At 35.2% G+C, this 16583-nt stretch overlaps 1 protein-coding gene across 7 annotated transcripts in view; it reads left to right on the forward strand.

Annotated features, from left to right (window-relative positions):
* The window catches only part of SEPTIN7 (septin 7), a 202849-nt gene that overhangs the window by 174215 nt on the left and 12051 nt on the right, over positions 1-16583 (forward strand). For all 7 annotated transcript variants that reach the window (XM_070616235.1, XM_070616233.1, XM_070616231.1 and 4 more), the window contains 4 exons: positions 5934-6026; positions 7125-7221; positions 8685-8736; positions 13121-13246. In XM_070616235.1, coding sequence (XP_070472336.1) covers positions 5934-6026; positions 7125-7221; positions 8685-8736; positions 13121-13246 — 368 coding nt within the window. The remainder of the gene's footprint in view (positions 1-5933; positions 6027-7124; positions 7222-8684; positions 8737-13120; positions 13247-16583) is intronic.

Consider the following 16583-nt stretch of genomic DNA (forward strand, 5'->3'; position numbering starts at 1 on the left):
TTTCTGTTAGTTCATTATTAGAGTATAGAAGTGCTGCTGATTTATGTAAGTTGATTCTATATCCTGCAACTTTGCTGTAGTTGTTGATTACTTCTAAAAGTTTTCCAATCGATTCTTTGGGGTTTTCTATATACAAGATCATGTCGTCTGCAAACAGCAAGAGTTTCACTTCTTCCCTCCCTATTTGGATTCCTTTTATTCCTTTCTCTTGCCTGATTGCTCTGGCCAAAACTTCCAGTACTATGTTGAATAAGAGTGGTGATAGGGCATCCTTGTCTCGATCCTGTTTTCAGGGGGGTGACACTCAGTTTTTGCCCATTGAGTATGATGTTGGCTGTGGGTTTGTCATATATGGCCTTTATTATGTTGAGGTAATTTCCTTGTATCCCCGTTTTGTTCAGAGTATCATAAATGGCTGTTGGATCTTGTCAAATGCTTTTTCTGCATCTATTGAGATGATCATGTGGTTTTTATTCCTCAGTTTGTTGATGTGGTGTATCACATTGATTGATTTGCAGATGTTGAACCATCCCTGTGTCCCTGGTATGAATCCTACTTGATCATGATGTATGGTCCTTTTGATGAATTGCTGAATTTGAGTTGCCAAAATTTTGTTGAGAATTTTTGCATCTATGTTCATCAGTGATATTGGCCTGTAGTTCTCCTTTTTCATGCTGTCCTTGTCAGACTTTGGTATCAGCATGATGTTGGCTTCATAGAATGTGTTAGGAAGTGTTCCATCCTCCCTAATTTTTTGGAATAGCTTGGAAAGTATAGGTATTAAATCCTGTTTGAAAGTTTGGTAGAATTCCCCAAGAAAGCCATCTGGTCCTTGGATTTTTTTTCTTTGGGATGCTTTGATTGCTGTTCTAGTCTCCTTCCTTGTCAGTCTGTTCAGACTGTCTGCTTCTTCTTGACTTAGCTTTGGGAGATTGTAAGAGTCTAAGAATTTATCCATTTCCTCTAGGTTATCCATTTTGTTGGCATATAGTTTTTCGTAGTATTCCTTTATAATCCGTTTTATTTCTGTGGAGTCTGTTATTTCTCCTCTTTCATTTCTGATTTTGTTTATTTGAGCTTTCTCTCTTTTTTTCTGTGTAAGACTGGTTAGGGGGTTTGTCAATTTTATTTATCTTTTCAAAGAACCAGCTCTTTGTTTCATTGATCCTTTCTACTGCCTTTTTTGTTTCAATAGCATTTATTTCTGCTCTGACTTTTATTATTTCTCTCCTTCTGCTGCCTTTGGGCTTTGTTTGTTCTTCTTTCTCTAATTCAGTTAGGTGTAATTTGAGGTTGCTTATTTGGGATTTTTCTTGTTTGTTAATGTCTGCTTGTTTGCGATGAATTTCCCTCTTAATACAGCTTTTGCTATATCCCATATGAGTTAGTATGGCATGTTATCATTTTCATTTGTCTCCAGATATTTTTTGATTTCTTCTTTAATTTCCTCAATGATCCATTGCTTGTTCAGTAGCATATTGTTTAGTCTCCACATCTTTGTCTCTTTCTCAGCTTTTTTCTTATTAATTAATTTCTATCTTTATAGCATTATGATCGGAGAAGATCTTGTTATTATTTCAATTTTTTTAAATTTGTAGAGGCTTGCCTTGTTTCCCAACATATGGTCTGTCCTTGAGAATGTTGCATGTGTACTTGAGAAGAATGTATATCCTGCTGTTTTTGGATGGAGTGTTCTATATATGTCTATTAAGTCCAACTGTTTTAGCTTTTCATTTAATTCCACGATTTCCTTGTTGATTTTCTGTCTGGATGATCTGTCCATTGATGTGAGTGGGATGTTGAGGTCCCCTACTATTATTGTGTTATTTTTAATATCTTCTTTTAAGTTTGTTAATAGTTGCTTTATGAACTTTGGTTCTCCTGTGTTGGGTGCATAGATATTTATAAGTGTTATTTCTTCTTGATTTAGTGTCCCTTTGATCATTATATACTGACCATCTGTGTGTCTCTTTACCTGCCTTGTCTTGAAATCTACTTTGTTTGATATAAGTATTGCAACACCTGCTTTCTTTTGTTTGCCATTAGCTTGGATTATTGTCTTCCATCCCTGCACTCTGAGCCTGTGTTTGTTGTTGGAGCTGAGGTGTGTTTCCTGGAGACAACAGATGTCGGATCTTGTTCTTTAATCCATCTTGCCACTCTGTGCCTTTTTATTGGAGAGTTCAATCCGTTTACATTGAGGGTGATTATTGATGCATGAGGGCTTAATGCTGTCATCCCGTCACTCGTTTTCCGGTTTTCCTGCATTACCTTTGTTTTTTGTCCTGTGTGTTTTGGTCTACCCACTAACATCTGCAGTTTCTTATTTCCTTATTTATTTTTTGTGTCTCTGTTCTGTTTTTAGGTTTAGTAGCTATCCTGAAGTTTGTATTCAGAATCTCATGTATAACATAGTCCATTTTCTGGTGGCCTCTTATTTCCTTAGACTAAACTGATTCAGTCCCTTTCCTCCTTCCCTCCTAAGTTATTGTTGTCATCTCTTATTCCAACAAGTGATACGATTGTCTTTGTTTTTGGTGTTTTCCTTTCCTTTATCCTAATGCTGTAGTTGTATATTTGCTATCCTATTCTGATTTTCTCTATTTGTCTCTTACTGTGTGTTTTGTGACCCCATTCTCCTGTTTTTTATTTTTTCAGGTATGAGGGCCTTCTTGAGGAATTATTGTAGGGGGGGGTGTCATGGCTAGAAAGTCCCTTAGCTTTTGTTTGGGAAAGATTTAATTTCTCCCTCAGATCTGAAGGGTATTTTTGCTGGATAGAGTATTCTTGGCTGAAGATTGTTATCTTTTAAAGTTTTGAATATGTCATTCCAATCTCCCCTAGATTGTAAGGTTTCTGCAGCAAAATTCGCTGAAAGTCTGATAGGGGTTCCTTTGTAGGTTTTCTTCTGCCTTGCTGCCCTGAGTATTCTTTCTTTGTCATTCACTTTTGCTAGTTTTACTACTATATGCCTCGCAGTAGGTCTTTTTACATTGACATATCTAGGAGACCTGAATTCTTCCTCCACACACATTTCTCTCTCATTCCCTAGATTTGGGAAGTTCTCTGCTATTATTTTTTGGAGCACACTTTCTGCTCCATTCTCCTTTTCATTGCCCTCGGGAATACCAATAATTCTTATATTACATTTCCTCATTGAGTCGGCTGTTTCTCGGAGATTTTCTTCATTCCTTTTTATTCTTAGTTCTCTCTTTTCCTCTGTCTGGAGCCATTCACCCTGTCTATCTTTGGTTATGCTGATTTGCTTCTCTATGGCGTCCACACGGGCATTCAGGGATTCTGCATTATGTTTTATTTCTTCCATTGTATTTTTCATCTCTAGTATTTCTGATTGATTCTTCTTTATAGTTTCAATCTCTTTTGTGAAGTAACTCCAGTACTCGTTGACTTGTTTCTCTATATTTTCCTTTATGTCATTGAGCTTTTCGATGATAGCTATTCTGAATTCATTGTCGTTTAGTTTACGTATTTCTGAGTCTTCAGGGCATAACTCTGGGTGCTTATTTTCCTTTTGGTCTGGAGTTTTTATGAATCGTTTGATGCTAGAATGGTTTTTGCGCGTAGTGCTATTATTCAGTTGCAGTTACAGCCTGTCGCCACTAGATGGGGGGGGGTGTTCAAGAGCCACATATTCTGAGCCCTCCACTTTCAGCCGAGATGGCAGCGCACAGTGCAGGTTGAAGGGGAGCATTTTCTCTTGTGCACAGACCCAGTTTCCCGATCAGCTCTCGTTATCCGCTCTCCTGGGGTCTTGGCTTGATGAGGTCACCTCATGAGAAAGCTTTCCCCTGTTAGAGGGCTTCTGTCTGTGCTGCGTGGCCCTTCCCCGACTCCTTCCCTCAGGGAGCCTCCCATGGCAGCAATCCCAGTTTTTAGGGGAGGGAGCGAAGATCTCTCTTACCCCACTCCAGCTCCTCCAAGGCGCCCTCCAGCCTCTCTGCCCTCCGCTGTTTGGCTGCTGTGGGTCTCCGTGAATTCCTGTGCTATTAGGATATTTTTTGTTAGAATATGGTTGCTCCTTTTTGTTGTATGTCGGAGGGGAGAGTGTCCTGGGCAAGCTACCTCTGCCATGATGCTGATGTCACTCCCAATGTTATATTTTTTAAGCCTCAGCTACTCTGTATAATATTTAAAAACAGATCTTAGAGTTAGTTAGCTTTTATTGTCCTTTTAGTCCCCTTTGTAACAAGACACTTTTTTTCATTTTTCAATATGAATTTTAGAATACCTTAAGCCTGTGACAAAAACAAAAACTTGTTGAAATTTGGTTTGAAATTGTGTTAAATCCACATAAGTTTTGAGAATGTTTTTGTACATCATTTTTATTATATTTGGTATTTCTACCAGGAGTGTATGTTTCTGTATTTATTTTACATCAATTCACTCACATTTTTATTTTGTAATGTGCTGTTCCTATGTTCAAATACTAATCATATAATACACTTCTCCCCTTCTATCTTGATTTGTATGTATCTTGATTTGGAATTGTACTAAGCACTTAGAGATAAAAAAGGTGAACAAGCAATGATCTCTGCTTCCAAATCAGTCACATTGTAGTGGTTGTACAATTTTGTTTTTTGTATTCTTTAAAAAAATGGTTCTTAATGAGGGGTGCTTACCAGAATCATCTAGAGAACTTTTTCAAAATGAGTCACTGGACATTCTCCCTACCAGTTGATTCTGTAGATTAAGATGGGGTTTTGGAATTGTTATTTTGAACATGCGTACTCAGGCTATTTTAATATGCAACCTTTAAGAACCACTGATCTCGTGCCACAACTAGAAGGACCTGCAACTAAGATATACCACTATGTACCAGGGGGATTTGGGGAGTTAAAGCAGAAAAAAAAAGAGAGAACCTCTGATCTTAGAGCTAGCTATGAGTGTTTCCTTTTTTCTTCTACTCATGTTTGTGATACCTTATATTTATTCTTATGTCTTTTTCTGTGTAATTACATACTCCAATTGTAAAACATGTTTGGTCCTGTTTTTCTCCCTGGCAGTTTTCCTTCTACCGAGTTTAGTAACCATGTAACACGTTTTGTTTAGGATCCCTTTGCTGCTGCTGGGGACCCCTGCAGTAAGAATAGTGCTGAAAAACCAGTACAGGCAGGGAGCCAGTTCTAGGTATTAGCCATTGGTTTGCTGTGAGTTTGAATAGGGTTGGTTGTTGAACATTATTTGGATGTCTGTATTCTATTTAGAATTTGGACTGATTTGGGATAAGATAATTTGAACTAGGTCATTTGTGATGTTATTAATACGCTTTCTTTGCTCTGCATTCTCCTTATTAACTCCTTAGCTTCTTAATTTCCAGGGCATGTTTTCTCTTCGTGTGCTTGCTTCATCTTATATCTGTTGCTCCTTGATTTGTGTGTATGCATATACACATGCAAGGATATTTTCTGGTCATTGTGCACATTTTTCTCCTGGAGCCAATACTGTACTTAGTTTTATTCACCTTTGCCAAATTCTACCAAAAATTTTAGGTGAGTTTTAAGCTCTCTTGATTCAGCTGAATAAAACAGTTGGTGAGAGTTATATCTAAAGAAAGAATCTCAGTCATTGTAAATAAATAACCTAAAGCCATTATAGTAAAAATCAACTAGAGAAAGCCTTTTCTGGAATCTTGCATCATTTTTAGAAGACTTTTGCTATTATAACCCTATGACTTTAACGCTTCTGAGGTAGTTGGATTTGGGGAATGATATTTATGTATCAACTTTATAGTTAAAAAACAAAAAAAGACCAGCATAGTGCTTTGAGTTTAGATTACAGTTTTGCATCATTGAAAACACAGTAAAGGACCTAGAGCTGAGGACTTATTGGGATTTAAGAAGAGTATAATAAAAATAAAGCTAATGTACTAATTACATGTGGTGCTCTTTTGCTAACTTCCTCTTTCAATTTAGATAATGAAAGAAATCCAAGAACATAAAATTAAAATATATGAATTTCCAGAGACAGATGATGAAGAAGAAAATAAGCTTGTTAAAAAGATAAAGGTAGGTTTATTCTCATAATTTACTAAAATATTTTGGGGCCTTAACACCATAATATCCACTGGAAAGACCAAAAGTATCAGTGTTTTTAAGTAGTTTGCTTACAAAATGAATAGGGAGATTATTCAGTGTTGAATTCAACTTTGCAGTTAACTTTGTTGATTGACTATTATGTGTAATAGGTCATTGTATGAAATAGATGAATAACATTATTCTTGTCTTCGTGTGGTTTTCAATTAATTGGTTTCATATTGTGTACTTTTCTCCCTTAAAAAAATGGGTAATGACAAGGGAGAAGATTTGTTCTTACACACTGTTATGCTTAATCTTTCTTTTAAGAGCCCAACAAAACTATGTGTTTTTTTTTTTGTCGTTTTGTAAAAACTAATGAAAAATCTATACCAACATAATTTTCTATATTTTTAATTTATAGTCTTTTCCTTACCCTGGACCTAAAACTGTTGTATTGATTATAATGGCATTATGTAAGCAAATAATTATCTTGGAGTAATGAAATTCTTATACCAGACCAATGAAGAATTTCTGAGATTTTATAAAATAGCCACATATTTTATATATTCTTATTTCTGGGAGCTACAAGAATTTTGAAAGCTTGTACTCTTAAATTAGTCTGGGTGAATACAAATCCAATCCCCTAGATCTGGAGTTCCAAAAGTAGAGTTTATCAAGTATAATACTCCCTGCTTCCAGGGCTGTTAGGCTTGGTTTGTGATCACCTAGGTAGGCCAGTCACAAGCCTCACATTTTCCCTCTACCTGCTAATTATTTTTTACCCTTTTAAATTTTCCCAATATGAGACCACTTCGTTGTGGAATTTTTTTTAGCAAATAATTTGATCAGTGTGTGCCTTAGTATTCTTAAATTTTCAGAGAAAGCATAATTTTATTCATTGTTTACATTGGTGATAATACCATATAATGGCAATTTACTAGACAGTAATTGAATGGCCTGTAAAAGTGAATGCAGAAAACTGTCAAGGTAATTTTTTTTTGCTAATCTGTTGAGTAATATAAGTTCTTTATTCTTGAATTTGTGAGGACTACAAAGATGTATTTTTTACAAGAATACTTTGTTTTATAGGACCGTTTACCTCTTGCTGTGGTAGGTAGTAATACTATCATTGAAGTTAACGGCAAAAGGGTCAGAGGAAGGCAGTATCCTTGGGGTGTTGCTGAAGGTAAGATGTTCTTCAGTGAATGATTTTCTATAAAAGCTCACAAATGTGATAAAGTATTTATAGTAAGTAGTATATGCATACTATATTGATATATTCTAGATTTTCAAAGATTGTTCTGAAATCAGTTTCATTTAGTCTCATTTCCTCATAAGTACATTCCAGTTTCTCAGACTTTATATCCTACTAAGTCAGGCAAGTATGCATTAAATTCTAACATTGTACTACTTGAGAAGTCTCTTGTGAGTGCCCCACCCTCCCACCTCCACTGCATCAAGTCTATTCCTGTTTTCTTGTTTGAAAACATACTTATAATGCAAAGGTTCTTTACCAAAGGTTGCTTCCAAGGGATCTAATAAACCTTCTGAAATTGAAAACAATTTTGGAGAAAAGACCTCTCACTTTTATCTGAGTCTCACATGGGTCTAGGACTCTCAAGAATGGTTGAGAACAATTTTCATAAGCCCAGTTAAAACATTCACAATTTCCTTTCCTCAAGGATGAAAGTCACCTTTCTTGACATCACATCTTTAGAGTAAAAAGATTTCATTATTAAGAAAGCCTCTTCTAATTTTGTGAGGACTTTTAAATACCAATAAAATCTTAGTCATAGCATCAAACCTCAGCAGTCCTCTTGGCAATAGATGTGTTTCATCAAATTTGTGTTTATTATATTAGTTTTACCTAATATTTAATCATCTCTGTTATAGTAACTTGGAACCAAGATTGAGTCATGGTTGTTTTATCTATTTGTTAGTATTATTTTGAAAAATTCTGTAATCTTTACCATATTTTCCCAAGTTATTGTCCTTATCATTGACTTTCCCTACCAATGACACTGTACTCGTCTCCAGCTCTCTCATACCCAGGTAACATTCAGTTACTGAGCTGAGGCGGTAGAACTCGTACAGCCCTTAGAAATATGTGCTGAAGAAATTGCTTCGTATGTCTAGTTTTAGGTTGTTCCCCGTCCCCCACACTCCCTCAAAAAGAGAGTGTTCCTATTAGTGATATATTTTTTTAAAAAATAAAGAACTTTAAAGTTCTAGGCTAACATTTTCATTTTGGTTTTCCTTTAAGAAAGTTTTTCTTAAGTGATTCTACCTTCACCTGTAACACTAAACTTTTAAAATGCATTTTATTATGGAATAAATATATTCTCTACCAATAAAGAGAAATACGCAATCTTCCTTCTCAAAATTTCAAAATTGTTTGCTTCAGAGAACTCATTTGTTAGATTTATATATTTTATCACTGAGGATTAAACTACCCATAAAGTAATATTATAGCACACTTGTCTGGCATGCACTTAAATTAAGTACTGTGTTACAATGTTAAACCTTAGTGAAAAATTGATCTAATCTATCTGCGTATTCTCTCGTTGTTATCCCCACTTTCCTGTAAAATGTCCTTTGAAAAGACTGTGTTTAGTGGAAATAATGTGTGTGGTCTATTTTTTTTTATAGTTGAAAATGGTGAACATTGTGATTTTACAATTCTAAGGAATATGTTGATAAGGTAAGTGTAAGCAATGATGAAAATAATGTTTCTTCTTTCCCTAGAGTTGGACAGATTTGTTTTTGCCATCTATAAATGTAGCTAATTTAAATTGGTATGTTCATTCTAGCACTGAAGTAAGCACTGCATGGAGACTACATGGATTATTTCAGCAAGGTTTTGGAGTCATTAGCAAAAATGCAAAATAAGCTATGTGGCTAGACATATATAGGAAAATGAGTTTCTTTATCATTATACCTTGTGTTGTGGTTTAATACTGAAAGGTATGGAAAGTGGAAAGGAAAAGGCTTTTACTCTTCTTTAAAGTGAAAAGCTTGGAAAAAACTGTGGAAGGGAAGGCTAGATTTTGAGTCAAAAACAAGCTAGACTTTTAATGTTAAAAGATGCAAGGCCTGGTAGCTGGTGAGTGGAGCATTTTTTGTACTGGAACACAGTGAACAAAACCTGTCTTCCTCCCAGGCAAGAAAACATTACTCCTAAATTGTATCTTGTATACCTGATGAAAGAGAAAGAAAGCCTGTGAGAACAGGACATTGAGGTAATCCTGATTAGAGGACTAGGACTTGAATTAGAAAAGCAACAGCAGAGAGGAAATCATGATGAAAAAGTTTAATAGAACCAGAGACATTAGTGGGCAAGGAATAGCAAGAGGATCAAAATGAACCTCAGTGTTTTCATGTTGAGCCAGATTCCTTCCTCTTGCCACCTCACACCGTCTTCCCACTTCTCTCCTCTCTCATCTTGCTTGCTTCTCCAGATCCTCACTACATATTCTCTTCAACTTCCAGCTTTGGATAGCCATCTTAAGTTGATGTCTATTCATTTTCACACTACTATCCACTTTCCCAGCACTCAGGAGTCTCTTTAGCTTTGTGGAAGTAGTAACATGCATATTGATGATACTTGGAATAATGAAACAACAAGGTCATTCTTACAAGTGAGGGGGTAAATTTAAGTGAGTCAAATGGCTACCTCGAGATATACTAGCGATGAGAGTAAATTTTGAAATCAGAGAGATTGCCACATAATTGGTTTTTCTCAAAGAATCTCATGACCAGATGTTTTGAGTAAGAAGTAGATGATAGGGTTGATTCAGCAGTTGGGGTTGCTAGGCCTCACACAGTGGGAGAAGATCAAATGCACATGAAAGGGTGGTTATCTGGCTTTTGAGAATACAGCACTTCAGGTTCCATTATGAAATAGTCTCTTTCTTTTCCTTTCTTCAGGTGTGACTTCAGAAGAACTAATAATCTCTTAATGACAGTATCTATGTAGAGAATGTTTCATAAATATTAATTGCTAGCACATTCCCCCTGATTTTATTCTTTTCCTCAATTTTAAATTTCCTATGCTGCTTGCCCAGTGCTTGACACAGTCATATTCTATAACTCTATTTTATTTTTTAAATATCAAATCATTAATTGCCTACATACCTAAAATACTATTGAAGGAAAGGCTAGTTACTGAGCCAGAAGCTAGACTTTGAGTGTTTGAAGGTTCTCAGCCTGGCAGCTGCTGAGTGGGACTCACTAATATAGAAGCATTATAGAGCAAATGGACCATTCCTGCAGGAAGAGTTAGTACAGCAAAGCAGCGAGACAATCACACATGTATAAAAATAGAAAAAATTTTGAAGTTAGGTAATATATAAACAGATATGTGTTATGATATGGATACTTAGATATATTAAAGGAATTCAGAGTAAGTGGTATGTTACCACTGAGTGGGCCAGTTAGGAAAGGATTCATGGAAATAGATGTCTTAGCATGGATTAGGATAGATACCGTCATTGAATGATGTTTATTTGCGAGATTGGGAGTGATCCTGTTTAACATTTTTATCAATGAATAGGATGAAGACATTGGCTTTAGCTCCTTGAGGTAGATGGTTAGATGATTTTACTTAATGAAAAATTCATTTTTTTGTTAAATTTGCTGTACATGTTTGTTTTTCTTTCCTAAAGTGTAAATGTTCACTTACACTAGATGGTTTTACTTTTGTTTCTTATCACAATTTTTCACTTGTAATTTTTACATTTAATTGTGTAAAACATTCTTTAAAAGTATTAAAATTTGAAAATGAAAAGCTTAGGAATATTTTAATTTATTGCTTTTCCTTTTAAATTTGGAGTAGAGATGAGAAAGATGTACATTTAATGTAGCTCATGTCTTTAAGATAAAGGCATCTAGTGGATATTTAATAAATACTTAAAGGAAGGAAATATTAATACCAATATTCCAGATGTCTATAAATTCCAAGTAATTGAAATCTTGCAGGTTAAAGTTAGGAATACCGGTTGCTTCTAGGACCCAAGTTCAAAGAAGCGTCATTTTACTAATTAAGAGAACTCGCTGTTGTAGGCAAACCAAGGAAGACAATGGAAAGGAGGAAAACTTGATACAAATATTTTCAGGACATAGCGATAGAGCAGAAATCAGACAGAGAAGGAAAACAAAAGGCGAGAAAGAGTGCAATGATATCAGCAATGGTAAATGGAAAAGATAAATAAATTTCTGAAACCGTGGAGAAAAGTGTATTACTAATTATCTAATTATTTTAAGAGTGGAGGAATGGGTTGAATCTTAAAAGGATAAAGTAAAACACATTAAGTGGAAATAGAGACTTTTATATCCTAAAAAAAAAATCAGAACTAGGTAATCATAAAGATGTTTTAGTGAAAGGAAAGAACCTTCCATTATCTAAAACGTTAGATGTCATCAACAAAAATAAGAAATCCACCTTATTTTTATTTTACATTTCTTGTATTTCAACTACTAAGTACTATAGCTGAGATCCTTTAATGATTTTTTTAATGGTGCAGTGATGAGGTGATATTTAAATTACAAAAAGATTGGGGGTTTTTTTTGGCATAGTTATTTGTTTTTATTATTCTCTACTTAGATAAAGTGGAACAGTAATTTATTCTAGAAAATCCACAGTGTTTATTGTAACTCACCTTCAATATTTGGTTATCACTTTTTTTAAAGGGCCTGTTATTAGCTCTCCATAGCTAAGTACAAATACAATAGAAAATACAAAAGGTGAAGGCATGTTTCTTGTAAAGGGGAGCTTACAATATATTTGAAGAGGTTATATGGTGTCACCTATAACAAATACTGGTACCAAAAAATGAGTTGACATCCAAGGAGAAAATTGTCATGAGTTAGAGTGGCTTGACTTCAAGGCTGGGAAGAGTGCTCCCAAAACAGTGGACCTCTTAAGTTTGGAGAGTCAGTGACAAATTCTCATGAGCTATTCAGTCTCAACCACTGGATATGCTAGGAATAAGGAGCTGCCTGACTTGACTGAAGTGGAGAGGGCTAGAGCTTTAGGTGTAACTGTAGTGGCCATTGAAAGGATAAATTCATCAAGGGATGGAGTATAAAGGGAGATGAAACTTGTGGAAAACCCAGACTTAGGACTAGGAGGAGTAAACTATCAGAACTGCATGGACATGCCAGATAGTAGGAGATGAATCAGGGTAATTAAACATCTCATTCTGTTCACAAAGGTGAAAGTAATAGTGAATGTTTTTTGGATATAAGGAAGGATAAAAACAGAGTACACCTTTATGTTTGTCTCCCAGAAGGGAGTTTTGGTAAAATGGTGGAGATGAAAGATGGCAGGTGGCAGATGCAGGAATGGATGAGAAAAGGGAGGATCAAATGATACAGAGTACTGCCAAATCGTGTATATTCAAGAAAACTAGATTGGTAAAGGATACCATAGAGAACCTCAGGGTGTCTTCAGCATCTTGAATCATTAAGGAGTGATGTAATTGTCTCATGTCTTGTATAGTTTATCTCATGGGTTGATTTTATATGTGATACAAATGATATGAGCAAAAATTCAGTTATCTTAAATACCACATTCACTGGACAGTTTGAATAAACAGAAATTTAAATTAAAATTCCCCAGTTTGAATCCAACTTGATATGTCGTCTGAAGTGTCCCTATGTATTACCTTAGTAAAATCTCAAATGTTAATAATGCTAAAAGAAAAACCATTTCTTTTAGGTTTTATGAGCTTCAGTGGGAGTTAATCTCTCCCTTCTCTAGTAAGATAAAACATGTACTATAAAAGTAAATACTCTTCTGTAGAAAAGACATCCTTTAGTATCTGCTTTGAGGAATTTGTGTCTCTTAAATTCTCATTTATGTCTCTTAAATTCTCATTTGGAACCTAAATTTCCATCAGTGTCAAGTTAGTATATTGTATCTTGCTCTGCCTTGAGAGTAAATGAAGACAGGTGAATACCATCTTCCTTAAAAGTAGTCTTTTGCTCATTTTAAGTCTGAGATTTTTGTTTTCATAAAATTTTGAATTTACATCAAAGCTCTTTTAATAAAACCAAACTCTTGATATGTTATTTATTTATGACAGAACACATATGCAGGACTTGAAAGATGTCACTAATAATGTACACTATGAGAACTACCGAAGCAGAAAACTGGCAGCTGTGACTTACAATGGAGTAGATAATAACAAAAATAAAGGGCAGCTTACTAAGTAAGTATATATCGTTTCTTCCAGAAAAGGTATTCATTTTCATCAGATTCTTTATGGCTACTCAATAGAAAATGGGGGTAATTTTCTTTATATGCAACAGTAGAAATTTGTGTTGTTAAACTCTGTTTTGGCAGTTGTATATTTTGCCTTTTAATTGTTGGGAAAGTGTTGTTTTATTACCTTGTTCCTTAAGTGGAAGAGCTGTGCATTCTCTTCTGGTCGTTTGCTATCATCTTTGTAATCTATACACCACACATTTACTAGATTCCCAATTAGAAATCAAACAGCTCCTCTAGCAAATTTGTTTATTTGTTTTTGGTGAGGAAGGTTGGCTCTGAGCTACATCTGCTACCTGTCCTCCTCTTTTTGCTGAGGAAGATTGGCCATGAGCTAACATCTGTGCCTATCTTCCTCTATTTTGTATGTGGCACGCCTGCCACAGCATGGTTTGTTAAGCAGTGCATAGGTCTGTGCTCGGGATCCCAACCGGCGAACCCCAGGCCACCAAAGCGGAGCACACGAAACCAACCCGCTACACTGCCAGGCCGGCCCCTGTTTGGGTTATTTTGAGAGAAGAGTTACTATCAAGATCTCTTAAGCTATTTTACTTTTAAGATAAACACCCCACAGTCTCTTTAAGGAGACTAAACATAGATCTTCTCCCTTTTATTAAGTCTTTTTAAAATAAACCGTTTTGTTAGCAGAATTTTCACTAACAAACAAACAACAGGACCAAACAAAAGGAATATTTAGATGAATATAGTCTTGGTTATCTTCTCTGTGTATTTCCAGGGAGTAGATCAGTAGGAGTTTGGGTTTCTTCTGTTGGTTGGTGGAGTGGTGTGAGTGACTCCCCAGTGTGGAGCTTCCCCTTTCTGAGCTAGTATCTCAAGCTGTGGTGGTTTTATGATGGGGTAGAGAAAAGAGATGTGTGAGGAGTCTGATGAGTTAGCTGGTATAGTTCTTGGTAATAATGTCTGTGCTCTATTTTTCCTTTTTGGAGGATTGTTGAAGATCATAAGTATCATGAAAACCATTTTAACAGTGTATGTACGTTTGTAGCCAGGTGTTTTCTACCGTTAGAGGATAATCCTAAAGATCATCTGTATAAATAATGAGAAAGGCAAGTTCTCAGAATAGCAATAGTGTTTTATAGTGGCCAATATTCCTTATAATGGAAAAGAAAAATGTTCCTTTTTTCTTTTTAGTTAAGTCTCCACAGTAGCCCTAAGTTCCAGAAGAAATCACACAAAGCATTAACAGTCATTGGCAGAGTCGCAAGCAGTTCTCTTTTAAAACTGATCTTAGACCTAACTCTGTTTGTTTTCTTCTATATTTTCCTGATGATATTTAGGTCATAGCCTCTAATGTCTTTGTTAACTTTGAATTTCTCCTTATGCTATCAGCTTGCTTATTTGAGGAACTTTATTGATCAATTTCTAGGTTTTCTGGTTTCAAGGATCTCCTGAGAGTGATAGTTAAAAAGGTAAATTTCCGGGTTCAATCATTAGCAAGAGATCCTGATTTAGTAGATATGGGATGGGGCTTGAGGTTTTGTATTTTTAATAAGCACCATAGATGGTTCTGATACAGGTTGATTAGTAATGCATACTTTGTGAAACGCTGACTTCTAGGAATTTACTACTTCTGTTTTAAAAGTTGATTTGGTTAATATTTCAAGAATTTTTCATATGTAAAATACAAGATTCTATTTGAGGTGAGGTTCAGTACATGAGAAAAAGGCAAGACTTTTTATCTCTTTTTAGCAAAATTTTCATGAAACAACTTTAGCACAGAAATTATAAGGATCCATCATAGTAAATATTGTTCATAAAATCCTAATCCATTTTAAATGCATTTCACTAGCTTATGGGCTTTTTAACTGTTTAAAAGAAAAGCATATGCAATTAAAGCCACGGATAATTTTATAATATGTTAAAGGGAAATGTATATCAGTGCATATTTTTGATTAAATGTATGCACTTAATGTTCGATTTTTTCTATTAAACATCTGTTCATGTACTAAAAATAAGGGATTGTTTGCATATTTCAAATATAAGACTTTTAAAATAATGCTGTTGGGGTATTTCTGCTGTTGGTTGCAGATAAGATAATTCAGAGAAGAATAGTAAACTTCACAGTGTTGTTAAAAATTCTTCTGTACATACAGAATATAGTGTGAATTACTTGAGTTAAACTATAACCCGTATGAAAGCATAAAAAGTAGGGTTCTATTGGAAATGTATTTTGTAATGAGATGAGTCATATCCAGACTTTACCTATGAAAATAATTTAAAAAAGCTTCATACTGCTGAAAAGCAAATTGCCCCAGGAATTTGTATATTATTTTATGTTAATAGTAAGTAGAAAAATAAATATTTTTAAAGATTGAACCAACTGGGGAATAGCTCTAATTAGAGTAGATATTGATATGATTTGTTAAATTAGGTTTTTACTACTTGATTGAATAACACATACTGAATCTGAAAGAAGTCACATGGAAGTTTTATCCATTGGTTGTGTCTTATATTGTCTTGAAAATGTTAGCAATTTCAGAAAACATTCCAGTTGAATTTTTTTAAAAAAAATCAGTACCAGCAAATTATGGTGGTTTAGCTGATGTAAGGTGCTTTTTATAGCTAAGCACTCATCCATGAAAAGAATGGCTAATATTTAAATATGTGAAGTAAGGAAATATGAGTTTAGGCTTCTTATTGATGTTCTATTTGTATAGCTCTCATGGGACTCTTCCCTTCATAGCAGTGCATTCTTTGATAATGGTGGCAGAGAGAGCTTGAGGTTACAGGGAACTTGGGGTGGAAGAGGCAGAGCTGTTAAACAAAAATTGTCACTTCTCCAGCCATCTCCCTCTACTATATATCTGAACTCAGAGCATCCCAACACGGACCCAAACACCACATTTCCAACACCTAGCAATCACACTTTGCCCTTAATAGCAACATGTTTAATACTGGGAGATACAGATACTCTATGGGTTTATGTTATAGTGCTTTAATTAATCCTTGAGGGAGACTTCTCTTTGTCACCTGGAGGTTTTCACATCTCTGGGTACACTTGGGACAGTGTACTTCAGGTAAGAAGGAATAGGTTTTTTGAAAGTGAGAGGTGGGCTATCTGTAAGTTGGAAATTTTCAGACAGATCACTTTAGGCAAGAGTAAAATTGAGGATCTGGAAATTGATTCTCTTAAAACTGCATAGGCTCAACTAACTCTTCAGAAGACTTCATACAGAGATCCCAGTTTGAAGACCACTGAACTAGACAATCTCTTTGGTCCTTTAAAAAAAATGTGGAGGGCCTGGCACCGTGGCCAAGTG

Source organism: Equus przewalskii, chromosome 4, assembly GCF_037783145.1.
Source record: "Equus przewalskii isolate Varuska chromosome 4, EquPr2, whole genome shotgun sequence".
Classification (NCBI taxonomy): domain Eukaryota; kingdom Metazoa; phylum Chordata; class Mammalia; order Perissodactyla; family Equidae; genus Equus; species Equus przewalskii.